The sequence below is a fragment of the Psittacula echo genome (assembly GCF_963264785.1).
Source record: "Psittacula echo genome assembly, chromosome: Z".
NCBI classification, from domain to species: Eukaryota; Metazoa; Chordata; class Aves; order Psittaciformes; family Psittacidae; genus Psittacula; species Psittacula echo.
The window spans coordinates 26816317-26841931 of record NC_137742.1 but is presented as its reverse complement, the minus strand read 5'-3'; the positions used below and the strand labels follow the sequence as shown (position 1 = coordinate 26841931).

The window sequence follows — 25615 nt, the reverse complement described above, 5'->3', positions numbered from 1 at the left end:
GAACTTAAAGGACAGTAAGTAATGTTTTCTGCCAGTTGTGCAGCAGAGATATATGTGTAGGCTCTGAAGGAAGCTCCGGTTCAGGACCAGAACAAGTAGTTCAGATGCATTTTGTCACTGTACCATATCTGATAAGCTTACTCGATTTTACTCTGTTTGGATGAAATTACTTATCTAAATGTTCCTGCATGATTACAAGACAGGTGCTTAAGCTTTTAAAATCAGTTTTCTGGGGGAAGAAATGTTGCTTAGGCTCCAGATTTATATGGACCATGAGTGCAGGATTTCCCCTTCCATTTTTATTTTCCTTCTAATTCATTACAGAAAGCCACTCTTGAATTTGGGTTTTGGGTTGTTTGTTTTTTTGGGGGGCGGGGGTGTTTGGTTGTTTTAGTTTTTCGGGGGGGGGGGTGTAGGGTTTTTTTTTGCAGGGTGGGGAGAAGGAGGTTGGTTGGTTGGTTTGTTTTCCTTTTCCGTTCTCTTCTCGTTCACCCTCATCTCTCCTCCCATCAATAGCAAAAAGGAAAAAATGTGGAAGTTGCACAAGAATGATGGAAAAGAGAATTTATGTAATTCCTCAGCAGTTGCAGCCATGATTTCATGCTTCCATGCAATCTAGTGCCTTGCCATAGGCAGGTGATGTGTTTGGCCAGAGGAACCAATCACCATAGATTAGATTGTGATGTGTCATATATAGTGTTTAAGTGCAGTGTCAAGCTCTGAAGTTTATCCATCTGAAGTAAAGGGTATGTATATATTTGCTAGTGATTACAGAAAAAAAGGGAATGGTTTTAGCCCTTTTCAGTGTCTCTGTTGGCTTTACCTAAATACATCATGTGCTAACCTTAGAGGCAAGGCTTGAGGAACTGGAAGCTTCGCTCAGTTTTCCTACTAACAGCAAAAAAACTTTCTTGTACCTGTGTAAAGAAGGAACAGGATGAAGTGATTAGCAGATATTAAACTGTCATGTAATGAACAGACTGTGCTTTGTGTGTCTAGCGGGATGGAAAAGCATGGAGTATTTCTTCTGTGTTATTGTAGGCTAAGCAATAGGCATAAACTTCGAGATGATGGAAATACCCTATCCAGATACTAAGAAAGTTTGAAATATCTTTCAGTGGAGCTACCCAATATGTCAGAAGAACAAAGAATCAAGATTTTTTTAACTTTTTATTTCTGAGAATGTTTAAAAATTACTAGGAAATAAAGAAAGTCTTGATAAATGATACCTAATTCTACCCTTCAGTTGCTGGAGAGTGATTTCTGTAACTGAGTTTTTAGAAGTCCAGTTTATCAGTGACCCATGAAAGGATGCATGCAAAATTAGATAATACTAAGGAAATGGTTTTTAAATTATTTTACAGAGGGCAAAAGTAAACTTACGTGTTTGTGTGTGTGTGTATATGTTTTATTTCTTGAATCTTTCAGGTTCATACGTAATTTGCACTTAAAACACTATCTAAAAATGAATGTAAGTTCTATTGCAGGCACAAGCATTAAACAGGAACTTAGTACATAAAAGCACAATTGTATCTGCGACCTTCTGCATTGCATATCTACTTACTTTCATATTATTTCTCTACATCTGATTACATCTAAAGAAGAGTCTTTGCCAAACACTATTTTTTTAAATAATGAACAGAAAATGCTGGATAAGGACAGTGTTGAATGTAGCCCTTTTAAAATATTTTTGTGTTCTTTTTCACTACTTATGTATTTCACTCTTCATGCATCTTCAGCTCTACAAGAGTCACCGTGATGAGAAGTATACAGGAGACAATTCTCAGCCAGGTTAGAATTCTATCATTTACCTTTATACACCGCTGCACTTGAGGTCATGGCCAGGTTCTTTCCTGGCATGAAATGTTGTCTCTTCCTTCTGTCGAGTTAGTGGTCAGAGCAGATGGCCAGCAATGGATGCCAGCTGTTCTGATGCTGCACCATGAATTGGATTTGTAACCATCATTAATAATTCAATCTCTTGTGCAGAGTTCTTCCCGTACATTCGGAGTTAAGATCTATTGCTCTTCATTGTACTAAAACACTGTGTCAGATCCTGAAGCTGGTGTAGCTTGGCACCTCTTTATGTTTGAAATTAATGTGGAACTGTGCTGATTTGTGCCAGATCTGCCCTAGTGTTTTGAAGTTAGTACTTGTCAGCAGGTCACTGGTTTGGCTCCAGCACAGGACTAAGATAGTTGTCTGTAGAGCCAGGGTAAGAACTAGTCATGTCCAGTTAGCGCTGAGTTGTTGCAGCATGTTTGAACAACCCTTGAACTGTCTCTTGGGCAGGTTTGCTTACTTGCAGACAGCACATACAAGCTCTCAGTAACTTCTGCAGATAGCTTTTGACTAAAGGTATGGAGCATAAAGGGATAATCTTTTCTTCTGATGCTGTGTTATCTTTGGAATAACACTTTTTGCTGAAGAAGGTGGCACTAAAGGCTGATTTTAAGCTCGTGATTCTAGCAATCTGAGCCAGATGCTCACTGCTGTTTTATTCTGAGTGAACAGACTCTCATGCCCTCTTACCTTCTGGTACCTGAGGTCCTTCCCACTATGAAACACTGGACAACATTGCTATGCAATGTCAGGCAGCTTCTGATTTTCACATGGGAGGAGGATATAACATACCAAGAGATGGGAAGTGACTGTTTGACATCCCCTAACTTTTCAAGTAGCATAAGTATTGGAGATCTTTGTGGTGCAAAATAATAATGGGCAGGGGGAAGAAAAGACAATATATGCAATTTGCTGTTCTCATTTCCATGGCCATCAGAACTGATCCACGGTTTGTTAAACTGCTTATTCATGTGTCCTTGGAATAAATGCAGTTTTACTTTCTCACTGCTTCCTGCAAAGAGGAAGTTGAGAACACCCCTGAATTAAGATGGAGGACACTTGTAACTACTTAACACATTGTTACTAATTTACTAATGTGTTTTACAGATAATGTGGACATTTAGGTTTGCTTATTGTTGTGACAGATTTCAACAAGACTCTGGAGCCACATCCCATTGATGGCTACTGTGCAGTGAAGACAGGCAACCTTAGAGTCATGTGTATGTGATGCAGGTTATCCTTCCCTGCTGTCCATGGTTGTGCTCCAAGTGTAAATTCCCAAAGCCATGGGTATATACCAGTATGTGATGAGCGTAGAAAATACTCTGTGTGTATCGTGCTGCTTGTGATGGCTTGATTTGTAGTAAATCTGATAGGGAGACGTTCCACTTACCAGGCAAAGGACATTTTTCTTATTTAGGCATTTAAATATTTTCAGCTAAAACTGTCGTGTGGCACAAAGCAGCCTCTATACCACTGTGACTCTCCAGGTGGCAAAGTTTTGAACTTGCTGGTTGGTGTTTAACATGAGGAGAGTTGTCTTGTCAGTTACTGCCACGTGCAGTTGTGTTTATGCAAAAATGTTTGCTCCCATTGAAGTGCCTTATGTTAAACTCCTCCAAATGCTAATGCAGGAAAGGGATTCGAAAGAGGAGTCCTATCAAATAAAAAAATAAAATCATGTAACACACGTTAGTTATGCCCTGCTCTTAGGTGTTGACAGAGGAAAAGGCTTGCAGTTTCTCCACTCTGGACTGCAACACAGTAAGAAGACCCAAGCTGTCTTGTAAATCTGCAATACGGACAGAAACTGTATATCAGTAATTCATAAGATGCATAACTTTTTAATTCTGGAGAACTGTATATTACCATTTTATTTTGCCAAAGACAGGCTGCATATAACATGCCTTGTAACAGTGCTATGCTAATTGGTCCTTATGTTGAGAATATCAGTTTTATGATATCTCTCACTCTTCACATGATGGTATCTCTTTTGTGAAAGCTTGCTGGGGTCTCTGATCTTGGAGTAGCATTTCTGATACCCTGGGAACAGGTACTATACCTATTCTTGCAGAGATATATAGATGCATGGTTGCTGTTTTTAAACATAAGGCAGAGTGTAATATTTTGGAGGAAATTTTTAATTGTTTTTTTTCTGAGGCTCTTTCCAGGCATTTCATCCCACTTTTGGAGTTGTCTGGATGTGATAATTTCTCTTGCTTTAGCAAATGGCAGTTTCAAGAATGACAGCTTGGTGCATAGTTAATTTTCACAGCAACTGAATTGGTTGTTTATAATCATTCTCAGTGTGCTGGATTTTTCTTACACACAGGGTACAAAAAATTATTGCAGTTAAAAGCAAAACCTGTCAGAGTCTGAACTGTGCTTGGGCTGAAAGAGTGTAGACGCTTTCATGGGACATGGGATTTTTCTTAATTGGCTAAATTTCTAGGCAGGTAAACTCAGGGTTGTTCAATGGTCAATGAAGAACAAAAAGGACTTGCAGGAGGGATTCAACCCACCTGCCTGAGACATCTATTCTAAAGCAGGATCTCTGACAACTACCTTAGACAAAGACAGCCTGAAAGATTGCTGCTTTTAGGTGGCAAAACTTAGGTCAAGCGAGTCCTCTGTTCCATAACATCTTGACTTCCTTGAGAAAACAGCTTTCCAGGCACTTCAGACAAGTTGCTGTAAAGTGATAGACAGTGAGTCCCTTGTTCTGATGTGCAGAGATTACAGTCTTTCCACACTAATGCGGTATTGTTAAGGTCATTTAATGAAATGTTCAGAATTTTAGATGGAGGAGTCTCTGTAGAGGTCTTACTTGATGAATTTTTAAAGCTTTTGTTCTGTGTTTACAGAATCCCATTCCTTCAAATGCAAGAACAGAAGGAAAGACTCAGTTGATGTTAAGTCTATAACATCTCAAAGTAGTGATGGTAAGAAAGTGAACTGTCCAGAATGACATTACAAATAAAGAATAGACTTAGCATTGGCAGTACAAATGCAGAATGAAAGAGGAACCAGACAGATTCACATCTGGTTAAAGAGATCACTCCAGTTTTTTATAACTGCCGTAAAATTTCTTTAGTATTATTTACAAAACAGTTCCCCAGCCTGAGCACCAGCATCAATATACAATGCATGGCAGTGTTCAGTGCCTTCAAGTAGAGGACAAGTAGCTGTGCTGTGGGATAGGGGCAGCCTGCTAAATGAGTGCATGGTGAAGGATTAATTCCACTTCTCTCAGAAAGCTCCAGCTTGTGCTCCTGAACCAGTACTTTGGTTTCATTAGCAAGGGACATGAAGGGATCTGTTGCTGCTGGTAACTTGAGAGCAGTACTTCTGCTTCTGATCCCATCTGTAACTGCTTGCTCCGGCTGGGACAGTGGTGGCAGGGATTTCTTTCTGCCCCAGTATGTAGTGAGAAAGCACAGGCTACAGGGAGCAGGAATGGGTTTTCTTAAAGCAGCTGTATCACTGAGATGAGGGACATACTCTCACAGAAGGAGCCATCATTGACAGAGACTCATTGCAAAGGGCAAGTGGCAAGTACTGAGCATTAAGTATAATATAGCTTAAGTGTAGCTTCATTTCACTACAGTTTAAGTGAAGGATGGATGGAAAAACTGACAGCAGAAGTGAGGGGTGGCTGCAAAGGACGTAGACAACAGTGCTAAAAAAGAAACAGTAAAGCAACAACTTGCAGAAAAGGAGATGCAGGAGAAATGGGAGATGAGGCTGGATTTTGTTGTGCTGTTCCCCGATGGCAACCTTCTGCACTCTTTAAATGCTGTCACTTGATTTACACTCTGTGGCACTTAAACAGTGCTCTCTTTAACAGCAGCTCCAAGTTTGCCAACCCGACGGTACTCTTCCATGGCAAGGATCCACTCAATGACAATAGAAGCTCCTATTACAAAGGTGAGCCCTGAGCACTACCTTTTCCACTAACTCGGAGTTCGGAGTTGCTCTCATAGGGAATGCTGTAGTTTGTGGCAGGACAGGCAGGGATTTCATGCACCTTTTATTTAACAGAATAACTTAAATTAATTTTTTTTCTTTAATTTTCTTACTACTTTCTGCATCTCATTCTAAATCCTAGCCAAAAGGAAGAATAATAAACAGGGGAAAGGGGTGTCCTTGCAAGATGCACTGCTTTTGACAGGAAGAGGACCCTGCTATGTTGGGCCATGCGTGTGTAGGAGGATGTGTGCTTCCAGTCTCGCCTTTGCTTTTACCATGGATATTTGAAAGATAGCATGGAGAGGAGGGAGCATTTGCACCATTTTCTGTCCTCCATTTTCCTGCAGTCTTTTCTTCACTATCCGTGCTGTACAGACTGCTGTCACAAACCAGTCTTGTACCACATCACTTGTCCCACAGACCAAGGTGCCTGCCACCTCTGATTCTCAAAGCGTTTTTTTGCCCCTCTCCACATCTTCTCTTCCTACCACCAAGCTGTTTACTTCCTAGCACAACCTTCCTGCTAGAACAGCTGACACCTTTCCATTTCCTTCTCCCCAAGTAGATCCACAGATGCCTGCAGTGCCCCCACAGCAGCTTCTGGTAGCTGCAGAAGAGAGCACTGGGGCTTTCTCCCTCAGTCCCAGCAGTCATTGGTGCTGCTGTGTCATTGCTGCGTTCTCTGATTGCAGCTGAGACACAAGGTGGGAGGCAAAGGAGATCTATCTTCTCCCAAAACCATAGCCCAGCTGTTTCTGCTCTCTGCACTTAGTTTTCACATTGATAAAAATAAGGCTTTACATCCAGTATCAGGATGTCTGAGTCACATCCAGAAGTCTGGTTGGTTGGTTGTTGGTTCTTCCTCTAGATTGCTTCTGAGCAGCCCTGGCTATGCTGAAGGACTGGGACATGGCTAATTTTTGGTCTACCCACCTGCAACTATTTCATATACCTCACACCCTTCTGCTTTCACTTCCCAGGAGTTTCCCAGTTATAAATAGCAGATGGATACCAGGGAATCTGAGCACAAATTTACATTTTCAGAGTTGTACTTCAAGGGTTGAGGAAAATACATAGCACTTCCTGAATGGGAAGTAGCATAACCAAGCCAAGGGTGAAAATTCTCTAATAAGAAAAGACAAAAGTGCCATTCAGTCTTCCTCACCTGCCTCTTTAATCTGTTTTCAGGTTATTAACATAATTAATGCTGCCCAGGAAAACAGCCCCATCACAGTAGCAGAGGCCTTGGACAGGGTTCTGGAAATCCTGCGGACAACAGAACTTTACTCCCCTCAGCTAGGTACCAAAGATGAAGATCCTCACACAAGTGATCTTGTTGGAGGTCTGATGACTGTGAGTAAAATTAATAAAGATGAAATTACCACTACCAGTGCCCTACATCACAGTTCAGTGCTCTGCTGGGCTAAAATTTCACAAGCAATGGGAAGGGGTCTCATAATTTATCACCATTTCACTTAAATATTTTGGTCTTTCTACAAACAGTAGGCCCCAAGATGTAGTAAGATATGGCCGCGTCTCCATCCATTGGGTGCCTTCATCCTTGTATATAAGTGAACACAGTTGCCACTGAAAACTGTACCATTCTGATTTGTCTCAAGGAAATACTTTTTGAGAATCCTAGAAGCTTAGATGGGAATAGAGGGATTGCTGTACAGCTGGTCCAGTGTAAGGGTGAGGTTATTTTAACCAGGTTCTGACTTTGGTCCTGTAATAGCAGCAGCGCTGTCCACCAGAGACAGACTGCCTAGATTTCATCAATGAATACTTCATTTTTTAACATATACCTAGCCAATCCTTGTCAAAATAATATAAAGAAAATGAAAAATAAGTTATAGTTGCTAATTGGAATGATGAAATCCTGCAGGTGCCAATGAAAGGGTCAAGGAGGGCAAAACACTGTATAGTTCATAATGTCCTTTCTGGAGATCTCAGATTAGTGCTCCTTGGATCCTTTCATGTCTGTTTTGAAAGACCTTAAAAGAAGGATGGTGCTTATAGTGCTATAATAGGGATAGTACCTAAAAAAAGTATATGTAGTGTTTTGCAATTAACAATGGTTGCTTTGCCTAAAACTTACAATAAACTTGCTTTTTCAGGATGGCTTGAGAAGACTGTCAGGAAATGAGTATGTGTTTTCTAAGAGTAAGCCACCATTTTAAATTTCCCTTTGCATATGTAACATCTTTGGTAGATGCTGGTCACATAAAACTCCAAGCTAATTTGCAGTGGGATATCCATCTTTGGAAACAGTTGCTAAATGACTGCAGAACAAGTGTTAGACTGCCTCCATTTTGGAGTTGAAGCAGATTGAAATAATTAAGTAAGAAAACAAGACTGTAGAAAAGCCAATAGACTATCAAAAATAAGACTGTAGAAAATAAGACTAGGAATATGCTAAATTGTCACTCAGAGAAATGTTCATTGATCTTTTTAGTTTATGTCCAAATCCCTTGTAATAACATAAACTATATATATTGTAGGCTTTATTACAGACTTTTTTATTTAAGGAAAAGAGTTGTTTTACTTGAAAACGAGTTGTTTTCTAAATGGAATTCTGCATGTGGGAGGTAAAAATAATCCAGGAATGTTGTAATTCCAAAATCCATTTCAACAGATGTGAACCTGAGCCATAGTCAACTTTCAGTGCCAAACACCATCAATGATGTTCCGCCATGTATTGCACAGCTCTTGGATAATGAGGAAAGCTGGGACTTCAATATTTTTGAGTTGGAGGCTGTTACAAATAAAAGGTACTGGACTCCTTTCCCTGAGTGCCTGCCAAGACGTTATTGAAGAGCTGTAGCTGCTTTGTCACAAGGCACAGCAAATGTGTGAAAGCTGTCTTTTGTGTGTGTGTGTGTGTTGATATCACAGTCCCATTTAACAAGCCAGGCATGCACGGTGGTCATGGATATGCCTGAGCTGCCTGTTGTCTTCCCTGACAGCATCTGCAGCCCTCCAGGATTGTCTGGGACACGATTCCCATCCACTCTGCCCAGGTGATGATGTCTGGCATAGTCTTGTGTTGTTACATGCTGGATATCCCACAGATGCCCCTCTCTTCTGCTGATATGAAAATGATGTTGCTGGAAAAAACAAGCCTCTTGCTTTCCTCACCTAAATCCTCCTATGATTTAGGAAGCTTTGAGGCAACTGTGGCTTTTGACTATAGGGATAAAAAGCTGAGATAGATAGAGGATAAACCAGTGATAGGATCGAGGGCCTGACCTTTTAAAGCTTATAATGAAAGAAAATGCCAGTAGTTTTGAGGTCATGCAGACCACAAAAATAAACATGTCATGCACAGACAAAAGTTATTTTCATTCCAAGATGCAAAGAATTGGAGAGACTCCCTGGACTTTTGTACTCTGCTTGGAGAAAGTGGCCGGTTTTGGAATTTGCATTTGCCTGTTTTTAATTTGCAGATGTTGGCTTTTGATTGTGCCTTTCTCAGCTCAGGAGCTCTGTCGATCACCTTGCAGGAGTGAAAAATGTGACTGATAAACAGGGCTCTGTCACAGGCCACACAGAGTAACTGACAACCCAGAGCGAATTTGGACTTAAGAACCAAAAGGATTAGGGATTTTACTGTATTTACTGTTTCACACACCAGCTCACTGCTATCCTCCCCAGAATCACATTTGCCAGACCTTGAATTCCCTCTCCAGCCAGGAGATCACTACTGGTTAGGATTCAGGATATGCCACTTCTGTTTAGTCCAGCCCATACCACTTGAAGCAAGAAAGTAGAAGGCTTCTGCTTGAGAGTTCAGAAGTTGTATTTTAGACATTAAGCCCCTACAGACACACAAACAAGCAGTTACTTGCTGCCTGTTAGCATGTGGAATTCAAGGGAGGGCAGTTTATTGATGACAGATTCATGCCTCAGCTCTAGAAAGTGGTCCAGTCCTAAAGCTAGGAGAGTTCATATGAAATACAAAATAAGAACTGCTCTGGGAGATATCAATACACTTTGCATATTGCCAACTTCAAACAGTTAGTAAGTAGAAATCTGGACCCCCTGAAGCCACAGGACAAATTCAAACAGCAGGCACTGGACCCTTTTAGCCTTTGGGATGTGCCTGTGTCATGTTCAAAGTCTGCTCTTTTCTCCTCAGGAAAAACATAAGCGTTTAAACTTTTTTCTGAAGCCAGAAGAATTGGTGAAACTCTAGTGGAACTGCTCCCTTTCTACTGAATGTATTGAAAGGATGTCTGAAAGGAAGGTAGATGTAGTGATTTGTAACCTTGGTCAGGCTTGTGAGAGGTTATAGGTGTGCAATTTAAAACTGTTTACCATTCCCCTCCAACTTTCACTTACAAGGTCTTTTTGGTTCCTTTGCCAAAACTCTCTCTCTTTAGAACGTCAGAAGTTCCTGTTTTACAGCAGTGCTTTTTAATTCTATTGTTTTGCAGGCCGTTAGTGTATTTGGGCTTAAGGATTTTTGCCCGATTTGGGGTTTCTGAGTTTTTAAACTGTTCGGAAGCAACACTGCGAGCGTGGCTGCAAATGATTGAAGCTAATTACCACTCCTCCAACTCATACCACAACTCCACGCATGCAGCAGATGTCCTGCATGCTACCGCCTTCTTTCTCAGGAAGGAGAGAGTCAAGGTATAACCGCCAGCTAGGAGTCCTTTCAGCTATGATCTCAATGTGTTTGCCATCTTATGTCTGTCATTCAAAAGTCAGATGTTTTCTTTATTAATGGTCCTGGCTTCATAAAATCTCTCTGCCCCTGAAGTATTCCTGTTAATCTTTAGATAAACTGCCAACACAGTTTATCTAAAGTCTATATGAGTAAGAAATTTGCATTTTTAAGTAGCAGGAATAGAGGGGGATACCCGTCTCTTTTCTGTCCACTGGTAACTCGTTGTTAGTAATAGCTTTTAATAAAGCTTTGTGAAAGCTCTGGAGAGGGAGGTGCTGAGCTCTTCTCCCTGGGACCCAATCACAGAATGCACAGGAATGGTTCAAAGCTGCACCAGGAGAGGTTTAGTGTGGACATTAGGAAGCATTTCTTTACTAAGAGGGTGGTCAAACCCTGGAACAGGCTTTCTAGAGAGGTGGTCAATGCCCAAGCCTGCTGGTGTTTAAGACGCATTTGGGCAATGCCCTTTATAACACGCTGTAACTTCTGGCTAGCCCTGAAGTGGTTGTGCAGTTGGACTTGCCTGATCATTGTAAGTCCCTTCCAACTGAAATATCACATCCTAGCCTACAGGTCGGGCAGAGAAGAGATTCAGAGCAGCCCTGCAGAGAAGGACTTGGGGGTGTTGGTCGATTTAAAAATGGACATGAGCTGGCAGTGTGCGCTCGCAGCCCAGAAAGCCAACCGTATCCTGGGCTGCATCAAAAGGAGCGTGACCAGCAGGTCGAAGGAGGTGATCCTGCCCCTCTACTCTGCTCTCGTGAGACCTCACTTGCAGTATTGTGTGCAGTTCTGGTGTCCTCAACATAAAAAGGACATGGAACTGTTGGAACAAGTCCAGAGGAGGGCCACGAGGATGATCAGGGGACTGGAGCACCTCCCGTGTGGAGACAGGCTGAGAAAGTTGGGGCTGTTCAGCCTGGAGAAGAGAAGGCTGCATGGAGACCTCATAGCAGCCTTCCAGTATCTGAAGGGGGCCTACAAGGATGCTGAGGAGGGACTATTCATCAGGGACTGTAGTGACAAGACAAGGGGTAACGGCTTCAAACTTAAACAGGGGAAGTTTAGATTGGATATAAGGAAGAAGTTCTTTACTGAAAGGGTGGTGAGGCGCTGGAATGGGTTGCCCAGGGAGGTTGTGAGTGCTCCATCCTTGGCGGTGTTCAAGGCCAGGTTGGATGAGGCCTTGGGTGACATGGTTTAGTGTGGGGTGTCCCTGCCCATGGCAGGGGGGTTGGGACTGGATGATCTTAAGGTCCTTTCCAACCCTAACTAATCTATGATTCTATGATTCTATCCTATCCTAAAACACACGAGCTGTGTAGGAGCAGAGCCAATACAGACGCATTCAGGCAAGCACACAAAGTAGAAGGACACCATTAAATGCTCCATCCACCATTAGAGAATTTTAATGCAAAGATACAGTTGAGGTGACAGCACAGTAAAAAGCTTTGTTAAGGAAAGAGGGTTTTGGGAGGTGGGGGGGTGTTGAAGTAGGTAATCTGTGGGCAAAGTGCACGGAAAATAAGTGCAAGGAAGTATAATCCCTGCAGTCAAGCTTACACTTGTGTGTTTGTGGGTACCGGGAAATGATCAGAGGTTATTTACTTTAATTTTTGTGCCACATCATAATTTTTCTCTCTTCCTGTAGGGAAGTCTTGACCACTTAGATGAAGTGGCTGCACTAATAGCTGCCACCATTCATGATGTAGACCACCCCGGACGGACCAACTCTTTCTTGTGCAATGCGGGCAGTGAATTAGCTGTCCTTTACAATGATACAGCTGTATTAGAGAGTCATCACACAGCACTGGCATTTCAGCTTACGATTAAAGACAGCAAATGCAACATTTTCAAGAACATTGATAGGTGGGTCTGCTGGAGAAAGAGGAGTGTGTGTGTGAGAGTTGCTTGTTTGGTGATTTTAGTTTGGGGTGGATTGAGAGCCTACCTCCTAAACCAGGAATATAATTAGATAAAGACATCAGTATTTAACCTCTTCCAGAATCCCATGTAGATGTGATTTTTCAAAGCAGCTAGATGTGCCCCATGCTTGCTGGCACTACCGCATTCACATGGGATGGAAAGGGGGGCAAGTGGAGGGAGCTGAAACCTCTGGGAGAGTTGGAAACACCCTGTTGCTGGGTGTGCACGTAGCCTGGGAGTTCCCATTGCGTCAGCCTAGCTTTTGCAGGGAGAGGGGGGGAGAGAAAGTGATGTGGGAGAGAAAGGGATCTGAAAGGTGACGGGGCCTGACCCCAGGAAGGTGATGAATTTGTCTACACCTTATAACACTTCTGGGTTTTGAAAAACCTGAGATTTGATTCCAAGCTAACACAGAGTGAGATGGAAATGTGTTGGTGCTATTCCTGGGGAAGTTGTCTTAGTGTTACAGTGTTACAATTACGAAATTGAACTGTAAATTTTTATTGACTCCAGGGGATTGCTTTTCATTAGGTAAAAATAACAGAACAAACAAAAACCAAACAAACCAAAACCAACCAACCAAAAAAATCCAGATAATAGGGAATTCAGAGCTGGAGGAAGCCAGAGAAGCATGATATGGCCCATTCCTCCAATGCTGCTCTTCCCAAGCAGCATTCTGCAGTGCAGTCTGGGCAGGGATGAGGAAGGACAGAGCTCTGTCTGTCAGGCTTGCAAGCAGGAACTCCTTTTTCTTCCCCAGAAATCACTACCGGACATTGCGCCAGGCCATTATTGATATGGTTCTGGCCACAGAGATGACAAAGCACTTCGAGCATGTGAACAAATTTGTGAACAGCATCAATAAGCCAATGGCATCTGAGGAGACCAGCTCACACGTAAGTGCTGCAGGTCTTCGTGCCTTCAGGCATTTCAGTGGAGTTCTTCAGAGACAACTTTAAGTGTCATTTTCATTCATGTTGTATTAATTTGCACTGTGGTAGTGGCCAAAAAACACAATTGGGTTGGTGACCTCACATCTCAAACTGTGAAAAAATATTTTCATTTTCTTGTTTTCTTTTCTATGTCTGGCTCTGCCCTTAGCTCATTTAAACACTTCCTTTTACAAGCCTTTCCTTCAAAAGCCATCTTGTGTTCAGAAAACCTGTGGGTGGGTTCTTTTGTTCATGTAAAATTCTGCGCATGGCACCAGGTTGGCACTTGTGCCTGTGGTCCTGCCTCCAAACGGTGGGATTGCCTAAACCCAGGCTTGTAACCGAGGAATCTGCCCTGGCAGTTTTGTGCCAATGTAATCTGGAGCCTTAAAGCTCTTCACCCCATCCCCATTCCTCACTGTACCAAGAGATGGCCAAACCTTTATTCCTATCAGTTATACACCCTCATGCTCCATCACCAGCCAGGGTACATTTTGTAAGATGCCTCCAGGCTTCCCAGCACAAGCGCCTCTTTATGTTCTCTTGTTGCCACTTGCAGTTGATTGCTCAGTGCCTGGAGTGCTCTCCAAGGCACTGTTACTCACCTAAGCAAACACCATGTTATCACAGCTTAGCGAAAATAGTGCTTAAAAGACTGAAAAAAAAAAAGACCAAATTGAAGGTCACTGGTATTAAAAATAAATAAAAGTACCTTCTGTCAGTTCTCCATAACTAAACTTTTCACATTGTAGGCTGTCATGTCATGCAGGTTCTCACTCCATAGATTGTCACGGGTGCAGAAACCAGTCAGTGTTTACAACTTTGGAGACAGCAGTTAACTGACCTGCTTCTAGGGATCGCTGAGCTTGGTTTGCCCGGCAGTTTGAGCTGGAAATCACAAACAGAGCTGAACTTCACAGGCTCCGTGGACACATTGCACTGTATGCCGGCACTTCCAGTCTCTGGAGGGCTCATTGGATGTGGCACTGGCTCTGAATTAGCCTGATCATCTTCAGTGTCACAAGTCCCACAGCACAGGGGACATGCTTTGGGCACCACTGAGGGCACCTATCACTGTTTCTGAATGGCGCTCCCAGCACATCGCCTGGTGCTGTGTTTCATGGGTTTGCCTTCCAGGCATGGACTAAGCCAGGACAGCGAGGATCCCACTTTAGATCAAGGCCCAGAGGAAAGGAAGGTCCACATTAGTAGTGGAAATGCCTACTCTCAGGTTTCTCTGTACTTACGTGGTAACCAGATAGCAACTTGTTCCGCTGGTTTCTAAAAAAGGCACCTGAGGTGTCACTGGGAAATGTGGCTTCTCACAGTGCTTCATTTCTCCCTCTGACACTTAAAGTATTGTTCTGAAATGTCTCCTCAATCTACACTCCTTTAAAATGTCTTCAGTTTTCTGGCACCCCCACACTGGCCTGTGGGACTTAGATTCACAAGCCTCGCTGAAACCACGTGTTTCCAAGCTCTGAACGTATTTCTGGGAATCTTGCTTTTATCCCATGAATGCATTTGTTCCAGCACTTCCTAAAGACCTGTTCTTAAATACCTTTTTTTTTTTTACTCATTCTCTTTCATCTTTCCAGTTTATAGCAGAGGCTATTTCAAAATGTACAAGAGTTGGAGGGCAATAAAAGTGGAGCACAGAAACACCTGCATTGCAGGCTTGATTTTTTTTTTGCCTGATACTAGGTTGTTCTGTTCCTCATGGTTACTGGTGACTCTTTCCTATTTTTGGTTAGCAGCTAAGGAGCAGCGTTAATTTGGCATCTTTTTCAGCATGCTGAAAAGAAAATAAATTAACTGTTAAACGTGAAGTTAGAAGATGATTAATGTCTGAATTGGCAAGAGTCACTGCAAAATATCTCCCCATAAACCACAAAGAGGTTAATTTAGCCATGATGGTAAAAAGTATTCGTGCTCAGTATTTTACTCCAGTGGAAACTGCAGTGAAGGGAGGCTATAACTACACATTATGTTGAGAATAGCATTAATACCATAGCGAGCTGAGGTAGAGGCTTTTTATTACTCAATAAGGAACATAATATACCTGTGCCCTTCTAAATTGTTCAAGATCCAGAAGACAATGCCATAGCAGACTTGCAACCACTACTTTGTCCCCTTCACCCATTCTCAAGAGCAGTCAATAAGCAGTTTAAGTATTTTACTGCCTAGAAAGCAGAGACTCCCTGCAGTTAGTCTGCCACTCCTGCGTTTTCCTGTTAATCTCAACTAGCTGATAACTAAGACCAAAGAGATGAAGCAGCCACTACCATCACCATCCCTGATGGGATTTAAACAACTCAGCAAGGAGGGCCATTTATCACCTCACAGTTGGTGGATGCATCCCCTGTCCTGGTTCTGTTCCAAGATGGCAAGGCTGATGACACTAAGCTGGGAGGAGTGGCTGACACGCCAGAAGGCTGTGCTGCCATCCAGCGAGACCTGGACAGGCTGGAGAGTTGGGCAGGGAGAAATGGGATGAAATATAACAAGGGGAAGTGTAGAGTGTTACATCTGGGTAGGAACAACCCCAGGTTCCAGTACAGGTTGGGGAATAACCTATTAGAGAGCAGTGAAGGGGAAAGGGACCTGGGGGTCCTGGTGAACAGCAGGATGACCATGAGCCAGCACTGTGCCCTTGTGGCCAGGAAGGCCAATGGCATCCTGGGGTGTATTAGAAGGGGGGTGGTCAGTAGGTCGAGAGAGGTCCTCCTTCCCCTCTACTCTACCCTGGTGAGACCGCATCTGGAATATTGTGTCCAGTTCTGGGCCCCTCAGTTCAAGAAGGACAGGGACCTGCTGGAGAGAGCCCAACGCAGGGTGACAAAGATGATTAAGGGAGTGGAGCATCTCCCTTATGAGGAAAGGCTGAGGGAGCTGGGTCTGTTTAGTTTGGAAAAGAGGAGACTGAGGGGTGACCTCATTAATGTTTATAAATATATAAAGGGTGAGTGTCACGAGGATGGAGCCAGGCTCTTCTCGGTGACAAACAATGATAGGACAAGGGGTAATGGGCTCAAACTGGAACACAAGAGGTTCCACTTAAATTTGAGAAGAAACTTCTTCTCAGTGAGGGTAATGGAACACTGGAACAGGCTGCCCAGGGGGGTTGTGGAGTCTCCTTCTCTGGAGACATTCAAAACCTGCCTGGACGCCTTCCTGTGTAACCTTATCTAGGTGTCCCTGCTCCGGCGGGGGGATTGGACTAGATGATCTTTTGAGGTCCCTTCCAATTCCTAATGTTCTGTGATTCCGTGTGAAGGCTGGGATGCAGAGAAGGGTAACTCACTCTACCCAATTAGGAGCCTGTGATTGTTTTATTTCACAGACTTTGCTATTAATCATGAAAATCTCCACAACTGTCACGTGTAATGGGGCTTTAATTAGTTACTTAGCAAGGCTGCAGTTCTCCTTTGCAGTTCTCCTCCAGATTCCTGGTGCTCTGTATGAAATCAGAAGGCTTCAGGTGGGATGCCTGCTTACTGCCTACAGTGCAATGGAGCTCATAATGATGACCTGCTCCTGCTGGCAGGGATACTGGCCACCGACTCCTGAAACCAACTCTCTTTTACAGAGTGAAGGCAGTGACTGTGAATGTGCCAATATAAAGAATTTTCCAGATAACCAGACACTGATCAAGCGCATGATGATTAAATGTGCGGATGTAGCAAATCCGTGTCGCCCCCTAGAGCTGTGTATTGAATGGGCAGGGAGGATTTCAGAGGAGTATTTTGCACAGGTACGTATATTTTTATAATGACTATTGGATTAGGTAAAAAAGCACACATTGGCAGGTCTGCTGTTCCACATGAGGTCTGCCTGGCATCACCACGGAGCCAGATGTATGCTTTTTGTCCCCAGACCTTCAGTTTCATACAAAAGAATTCACTCTACTCAAAGTTAGCTAGTTTGCTTACCACAAAGTTTGCAGTACAAAATGGTGAAAAGGAGCTTTTACACTTTCTCCATCTGGCTAAACGAAAACTATTTGATTAGCCTTGGCCAATTTAATTGGCTGAAATTCAAGACTGTCAACATTCTACCTTATAGTCCCAATACCTTCCCTGAAGAGAGCATGAAGATCCTGCTTGATGAAGCCCTCTGCTGAATCATCAGGCTGGTCCTTTCTCTTCTAGGATGGCACCTGAACTACCATCACAGTAGGCAGACTATGTGGTAGGCCAGTACTGCAGACATGTGGGCAGTGTAAACACTTATCAAATGGGATCTCTCTGGACAGAAATGGAAGCTCAACTTCCTTGCTCAATAATCAGTTTTTCTACTGGTGCACAAATGTACCAGTTTCCTGAAAGTGAAACGCTCTACCAGATCTTTAGTTGAACAACTGATAGATTCTTAGCCCTCTTCCAGTTGTGGCCACAGAGTTAAAGGGCATGCCCTTACTTCTATTCATCTCATAACCCAACACAAGCAGAGAAAGTAGCAATAGCAACATTCATCTTAAAAGACAAATGGTTTGAAACAGACACTAGAGATGTGGTAAAAAAGGAGATCCCTGGGAAGGTGTCAAGAGGATGGGTCCAGATGCTTCTTGGTGGTGCCAGGCAATATGACAAGAGGCAATGGGCATAAACTAAAATACAGGGTGTCCTACCCGAGAAAAAACTTTTTTACTGTGAGGGTGACTGAGCACTGAAATAGGCTGCCTGGGGAGGTTGTGGAGTCTCCTCCCCTGGAGGCATTCAAGAGCTGGCTGGAGACAATCCTGAGTAATGTGCTCTGGGTGTCCCTGCTTAAGTGGGGAAGTTGGGCTAGGTGACCTCCAGTGGTCCCTTCCAGCCTCAACCTTTGTGTGATCAAAACAGTTCTCTGCTAAAGAATGCTGCAACCCCATTTCTCATTTTTAGCTGCTGTGCCCTAACCACCAGAGCTGAGGATTCTGTCTTACTAGAGCTAAAAGCAATCACAGCAGTAGAGTAACAGAGGAAAGAGATGTTCATTTCAGTCCCTGTTGAGACAAAATAAAGCACATGAAACTAAGGCAGTTCACCTCAGGGGTTCTGTGACTCAAATCTCCTACTGCAACTCATCTAATACCCTGGCCTTTGCTACTCCAACACTAAAGCCAGCAAAGTTCTAGGGGCTAACTGGAGTTTTGTTTTCTTAGACTGATGAAGAGAAGAGACAGGGTCTGCCTGTTGTAATGCCAGTATTTGATAGAAACACCTGCAGCATCCCCAAGTCTCAAATTTCCTTCATTGATTATTTTATAACAGATATGTTCGATGCATGGGATGGTAAGTATTTCTGCTTTTTTCTTCCTTGCTCTGAGACAAGAGAATTCAACAGACTAAACCAAATAATCTCAAGCTGGCCTCTAGTCAGTTTTTTCCAGGGACAGTACCCATATATAAGTAGTACAGCATAAGAGCTAAGCAATGATGCTGGTTAAACACCGTGCACTGCACACAACACACTTTATGAAAGTTGAGCACTTACCAGACAATCTATGTAAAGGAGTAATGGCTTTAAACTAAGCTTTTTTACATCTAGAATGCTTGGGTTGTTTTTTTTTTTTTTCCTTTAGCAATGTATTTCTTCTGAGCAGCAGAAACTGAGGCCACAGTACTTGTATGTTAGCGCAATTTAATGCAGTCATTGAACATTAAGAAAGGGAGTTGCTTGAGAAAGAAACAGACTGAAAAGATCTTTTCCCTTTTAGCATTAGCTTACAGCTGAAGGAACAAGAAAAAGTAGGAGAATGCCGATTTCAGATTAGGTTGGGCTGTTCTTCTGCCAGTACAACTGATCTTCCTATTCATTTCAGCATTTGCACATCTGCCTGTTTTGATGCAACACTTGGCTAATAACTACAAACACTGGAAAACACTGGATGAATTAAAGTGCAAGAGTGTCAGGCTCCCATCACAAAACAACAACTGACACTAAGCCAAGAAAACCAGACCTCTTGATCTACCAGTTTCACTGTGAATCACTTACAGACTTGGATACAAGAGGGGTGGTGTTTCCTTTCCAGTGAAATTGAGACTTTGTGGCAAGAAATCTTTTATTCAATCACTTCTAAGCTTCTCTGAATCCTAAAGAAAAATGTTTTCAAGAAAGCTACATAATCCTCAGATTAATAAGTGCTCTTTGGAAATAACATTTTGTGGCAGAAAATATACTTCTGAAGCTGATTTCTAATACTGAATATACATCTGTCAAATCTTGTAATTGATACAACTGTATTCGCTAACACTTCATACAACTGTTTCTCAGACAGAGGAATAACCTAGCCACCAGTAGAGTAAGAATAGGTTGATAAATAAGCATAAAAACTTCCCACTTATCTATAAGTTATAAGCTTTCTCCAATTCTATTGATACGGTTTAGAGAGCTGAAGAACAGTTCTAAAAGAGAATGTGCACAGTAGAACAAGTAAACCTTGATAAACAGGACACAGTAAAAAACAAACCCTGCACCATTTAACACAACCTTCTTATTATACAGACTTTCTCTTAGAGCACCACTGTTCTTTCTTTTCCATATAAAATCTTGGTAGCAGTCAAATTCCCTTAAAATTAGTCATATAATAAGGAAAACAAGATGTTCTGTAAAATTGGTGCCATCCACATGCTTCCCTGCCATCTTAGAGATGTTAACATGAAATGTTTCATCAAATTTTACACAAAAAACGTTGTGGAACTTGGTCAACATCCTTTTCTATAAAGTGGTGTTTATACACATCATCAATTTTATTAAACTGATCTAAATTTTATAATTCCATGTATGCTACTTACTCCTAGGATGAACCTGTTGCTTTTTAAAAAGAAATTTCCAGGTTATAATTTGTAACAGCATTATAATTTGTACTGCTTTTTCCCCGTGCTAAAACATTGGTTTGTTTTGTGAGGTAAGTATTCTCAAAATATGTAAATAAGTTAGAAATCAAACATAGTTTTTCATTAGTTTTAAGATACAAAATTTATGCTTACGCTTCCAAAGCACAAATGCATATTTTTGTACATCTCATTTTAACCCTGCACAGAACATGAGTTCAAATTTTAGACTACTCTCAGACTATTCAGTTAATAAATACTAGCTGAACTGCTGATTTTTAACACTGTGCACTCCAGGCTGCAGGCAAGAGCTTCAAAGCTGTGGCTGCAGTTGAAGAAGCCGTCCACTATTCCTTAAACGGAAAGGTCTTGAGACATCCTCTTTACCCCTCCTATGCTGTATCATGAATTGAATCCAGTAAAGGTAAAAAAAAAAAAAAAACAAAAAAACAAAAAAAACCCCAAACACATACAGTTTAGATTGCTGTGGAAGAAAAGTGAAAACAACTGCTGTCTACTGCAGGTAGCTTACATAATGTGCCAACCTTTTTTGTATGTTTTGTACCAAGTTCTGAAACAAAAGGAAACATTCATAAAATGTAAGTGCAGATAAATGTATATAAGCTATATTTTTGTTAGAACTGTAACAGACCCTTACTTTTGTCATAGCTAAGGCAGGTTGCTGTGTATTAAAATGCTGCATTGTGTATATCTGAAAATGGTGTTTCTGGTGAAGTATGTTTATTCATTCTTTCTTATTATCTGTTGCAACATTCTTCAATGAATTTTTAGTCACATAAGTTGAATCTGGTTTTTATATTGTAAACTGTTTGCTTTTACCATTCTTTTGTTTAGAACTAGTGTTCTCAGTGGTTGTATCTTAAGTATTCTGATGACTAAACACTCACTGCAGCTTGCATTAGAGGAAAGGATTTCAGAAGATTTAAAGCTTTGTTATCTTAATTTGTTAAATACAGCAACACTAAAACCACACCCATGTAAAACATTCATTACTTTTGTCACACTTCTGTCACAAGGAAGAAAATGGCAACAGTGGAAGGAACCTAAGAAATAAAATTCAGCCTCAGTTCTGGTTCACAAGTGAGGCATTGATGTGTAATCAGTATATTTGTTGCAAGAACCTGTGTTTCTTCCCACAGCCAGAGACCTAAGTAAAAAAGTAGTCTGTGTGGCAGTATGCTCTTCTTAAGAGCAAAAGAAATCAGCACAGACTGTCATCTGCCAGTTGTGTCAGATCTCTTAGACTCTGACCTGTTCAGTTGATTAACAGCTGCCTCAGAGTTATAGAAGTATTAAGAGCAGGTCTGCTGGTTAACTCCATAAGGTGAACATGGAATTCTGCATTGCTGAGATGTGGAAAAAGAAATCCAAAAGGACAAAGTGGAAGTAAAATTTCTAATCTGGTTACCCAAATTCTGCTCACTACACTTTCCAACAGCAAGTGACAAACTTTTATTTAACAGGAGTGGGCTACTACAGCCTCACTGCTATGCTCAAAGTTCACCTGTAAAAGAAAGAACTCAATACTTTCAACTCAACCATCTTTAAAGGAAAAGACCTATGGGAGCTCTATTACCAGTGGAGCATATCTGAGAACAATGGCACTTTTGATAGACAGAAATATTTATACGTGCATGTAGGACTATTTAAGGCTGAATTACACCCCTGTAAAATACACAGCGAGTTTTTTGACTAGAACTGTTCAATTAAATAGGTTTGTTTCTCTACCAGATATTCACTTAAAAGAAATCATATAAAAAGGAAATAGTTGTTCTCATGTTCTCATGGTTCTCACTGTTGAGAACATAAGCTTATCATGTTTTCAATTGATACACTGCAAGCGACTTACTCCTAAGATGTTTAAGTGCTGGATCTTCTGAGTCTGGATCTTCCAAGCACCCTCTTCTCACAGCTTTATGACCACTAAGCTCCCCAATTCCTCCCTTCCCTAGCTCAAATGGTAACTTACCACTCATTATATCATCCTCACTCACACTTTCTTTTTATGAGTTTTGGGTTTAACTTTGTGGGGGTTTTGGGGCTTTTTCTGTGCTTTTGGGGTTTTGTTGCTTTGGTTTGGGGTTCTTTAGTTTGGAATTTTTTTCCCATTCCTGTTTAGTTTTCATATTACTAATGCTATCTCAGACTTGAAAAAGGCATTGTGTACTTACTTACAGGCTTTTTATTTTTAAACTCTAAAATACTACTTATAGTTACAAACTTGGTGCAGATTTCTCTGCAAACTTCAGCTGATAATTTAATATTCACCTGGCAGAAATGTTTTGCTAATACTAAACACACCAACTGCTACTGCTTAAGAAAGTATTTTACATCCTGAAAATCCATGGTAACGCCGGTGCTTTTTATTAGATACGAATTAATTTGATGAATGTTTTGTGGAAAGACTAAGCTAGGCCAATCAGACTTCATGCTAAACATGATAATGGTGCTGTATAATACCCAGTAGTGTAGGTTAACTTGCAGTAAAATGGCAGGTACCGCAAGTTAGGAGTAGCTTTGCCAAAAATTTAAAACTTGACAAACCAGTATTGTCTGATTTTCTTTCTTGCACTTACTGTTAGTGCAGGATAACAACTTAAAATGCAAGAATTCTATCTGAGAACTGTTTCTTTGGGGTTTTTCTCTAGATACATAAATCTCAGCCATGACTGACTGAAGTTTAGCTTCAAGAAATACGTTACATCAAGCAGGAAGAACCAGTGATTTTTTTCTATGCTTCCTTTCTGCACATAAAACTGTGGAATGCCCCCAACTGCTTTACTTTTGATCCATTTAAGGGCTTTCACAAATCCTAATTTTGATATCTGCCCATGATGTTTTTAAACATTAGGAATAATATTAGAAACTATCATTATCTTCATTTTTTCAAGAGAACACCATTTCTGCTGACAGAGTAAGCAAAGTAAGTTTCAACATGCAAAATTCTCCTTTGAGAAGAGTAGCAGCAACTAACAATAATTCTAATATAATACATGAAAATTACTGGTAGTTACTGGTAGTCATTCCAAGTAGCTCAGACTTTCCTTCACACTCACATTTAACACGTACCCAGTTTACACATACATAGCCTGTACCCAAGCAATTTAAAATTTGAGCTGCAAATCACCATTTTGCGCCAATTTTTGAAACAGTGTTAAACTGCGAAGTCTAGATTCTCGTTCACCATCCTTCCACAAAATGATGAGGTGGTCAGCAGAGCACGTAGCCAGTCCCAGTTCACCAAAGTACAGGAACATCTGCAATGAAACAATTACTATTACCATGATGCTCACATGAGACTGTTAGCTTGATTAGATGTCTGGTACAACTGGACTAAACAAATACACATTTTGCTTGAACTTAAGTATGCAAAATTACAATGCATACTTTCTGTATGTTGGAGATGTCCTAAAATCCCTACATAAAAACAACTCCTTAATGGCACTTCACGCTGAAAGATCTCAGTTTAGAAAAAGCAGTAAAACCTTACAGACAGGGAAGCTAAGGTACAGAATACTGAAGAAACTTCTTGCAAGTCAGCAGCAGTGGAGTGAACTCTGATCGCCTAGTTTCTTAAGAATAGAAGCCACTATCCTGTTCTCTTGTGCATACTGTCCCCTTCCCACACAACACCATGGGCTACCATCACCAGGCCTGGAAGAATCACAGAGTAAACAACTGTGACAGACATCAGCACGTGCCTGGTCATACAGAGGAAGCCAAACCAGCAAGAACTGCAACACAGGAGAAAAGTACAGCAGCAGTGGAGGGATTTTGCAAGAGCAATGGAGCTGACAAGTCATGTAGTCATCCCTGACTTCAGAGCCCTCCAGAAGGCTGCCTAAACTTAGCCACTAATCACCGTTCAACAGCCAATGGATCCAGGTCATTGATACCACTATGGCATGTTTGCAGTGTCCTGATTCTTTGGCTTATGAAGGGATCTGCCCAGAGGAGCATTCAGGACAAGGACTGTGCTACAGCCTACCAGCTCTGGCAACAGTCGCTTACTAGCTATGCAGTTCCAGTAGAATAGTCTGTCCAAGCCCACATCTTTGACAATCACATTTCATCACTACTCAACATTTCCAGCCTCCAGTCTGCCCAGAGTTTAAAAATGGAATTTTCCATATGTAGAACACTGCAGGAAATCATACCCACCATCACCTCAGTTACTCTGTGACCCTGTAGTATCCCAGCAAAGACGCACATGTGCCTTCTTTACTATGCCTCTTGCTGAACTACACAGTATGTCCTCTTTCTCAGACAGCAACTTTTCTTACTGATAAAAGGGCTTCTTTCAGCAGTTTTTCAGGAAGCTGGCAGAGAAGGGCAGAAAACCTTGCAGAAATCCCTGTAGCAGGAAGGTTCACCTTAGCTATTCCTTAAAAGCTTTCAGCTCTTGGAAGTAGCAGTTCTGAAATCCAGTCAATCTCATGAATACTTGTGAGAAGAACTACTCCAGAATCACACTGCTCCTCTCTACCTGCCCTTCTCCCTGCTCTTGCCAAGAATGTGTATAAAAGTCCACAATAAGAAAGTGATTTGTTGCTCCAATAGGTTTGTCAAACACAAAAAAGCATGGAGAGAAAATGCCATTTAAAACAAAAACATAATTTATTAGCAGACAGACACAGAATAGTACCCGCTACCAGTTAAGACTCACAGCACAGAGGGCTACAAAATTCCTGATTGTTTTATATGAGTCCTTGTTAAGATTGCAAAATTAAGATGAAATCTGGAACAAACACACAGTTCCCAGCTGTATATTTTGCAGTCCATTAACAAACCAAATACCTACATGTATGGATATATCTGCACACACAATCTTTGGGCATCGGTGAGTGTTTTGAGTTCTCATTAGAACTTTCAGTCAGTATGTGTTATTGTTGTCACACTGCACTAAATTACCTACACAAACTGATGTGTTCCCAAACTCCAGAGCCAGTCAGAAGTTACAGTTCTTTAAGAAACACTGCCAAATTACATCAGTAAGTGATACTCATTTTTTCTTGTTCTTACTAAAGCTCACCTACCTGCACAGCTGATGAATGACCAATCAAATCACCAACCAGCTCCAAGAAATATACGGGTGTATTTTCCTGCATCTTCTTAGCAGCCTGGTTTGCCTGCTTGTTTGCCCTTCCAAATCCCCACATGTTGAAAAACCCTGGAGCGGGGGACAGCAAAGATAATAGCAAAAATGAAAATACTTTTTTTTTTCCTCTAGCTAAAGAAAGAACTACAGGAGTCACTTAAAATCTAAAAGCAGGACAGTCTGCATGGCAAAATGACAGAATCATTGTCCAGCACCACGTTTTTATATCTGGATTATTCACCTTGATGGGAAAAAGAAACATAACTAGTTTGTCTTTTGTCCTAAGTAGACTTAATTTAGCAAACATCCTCGATTACTCACCTGTATGAGACAACAGATG

General features: G+C 41.5%; 2 protein-coding genes across 3 annotated transcripts in view; one reads left to right on the top strand and one right to left on the bottom strand.

The window, feature by feature from the left end:
• PDE8B (phosphodiesterase 8B) overlaps positions 1–19299 on the top strand; it is a gene marked incomplete at its 5' end in the record, with an annotated part of 80320 nt that extends 61021 nt beyond the window's left edge. The window contains 12 exons of the mRNA XM_080638282.1: positions 1740–1791; positions 4707–4784; positions 5693–5769; positions 7000–7164; positions 7929–7974; positions 8447–8582; positions 10248–10446; positions 12135–12352; positions 13170–13290; positions 16931–17095; positions 18485–18614; positions 19145–19299. Of these exons, the coding sequence (XP_080494408.1) occupies positions 1740–1791; positions 4707–4784; positions 5693–5769; positions 7000–7164; positions 7929–7974; positions 8447–8582; positions 10248–10446; positions 12135–12352; positions 13170–13290; positions 16931–17095; positions 18485–18614; positions 19145–19260 (1503 nt within the window). The 3' untranslated portion in view covers positions 19261–19299. The remainder of the gene's footprint in view (positions 1–1739; positions 1792–4706; positions 4785–5692; positions 5770–6999; positions 7165–7928; positions 7975–8446; positions 8583–10247; positions 10447–12134; positions 12353–13169; positions 13291–16930; positions 17096–18484; positions 18615–19144) is intronic.
• Positions 19300–19818: 519 nt separating this feature from the next.
• WDR41 (WD repeat domain 41) overlaps positions 19819–25615 on the bottom strand; it is a 29186-nt gene continuing 23389 nt past the window's right edge. For both annotated transcript variants that reach the window (XM_080638768.1, XM_080638767.1), the window contains 2 exons: positions 25214–25347; positions 19819–23434 (listed from right to left, as the gene is read on the bottom strand). In XM_080638768.1, the coding sequence (XP_080494894.1) occupies positions 23282–23434; positions 25214–25347 (287 nt within the window). In that variant the 3' untranslated portion in view covers positions 19819–23281. The remainder of the gene's footprint in view (positions 23435–25213; positions 25348–25615) is intronic.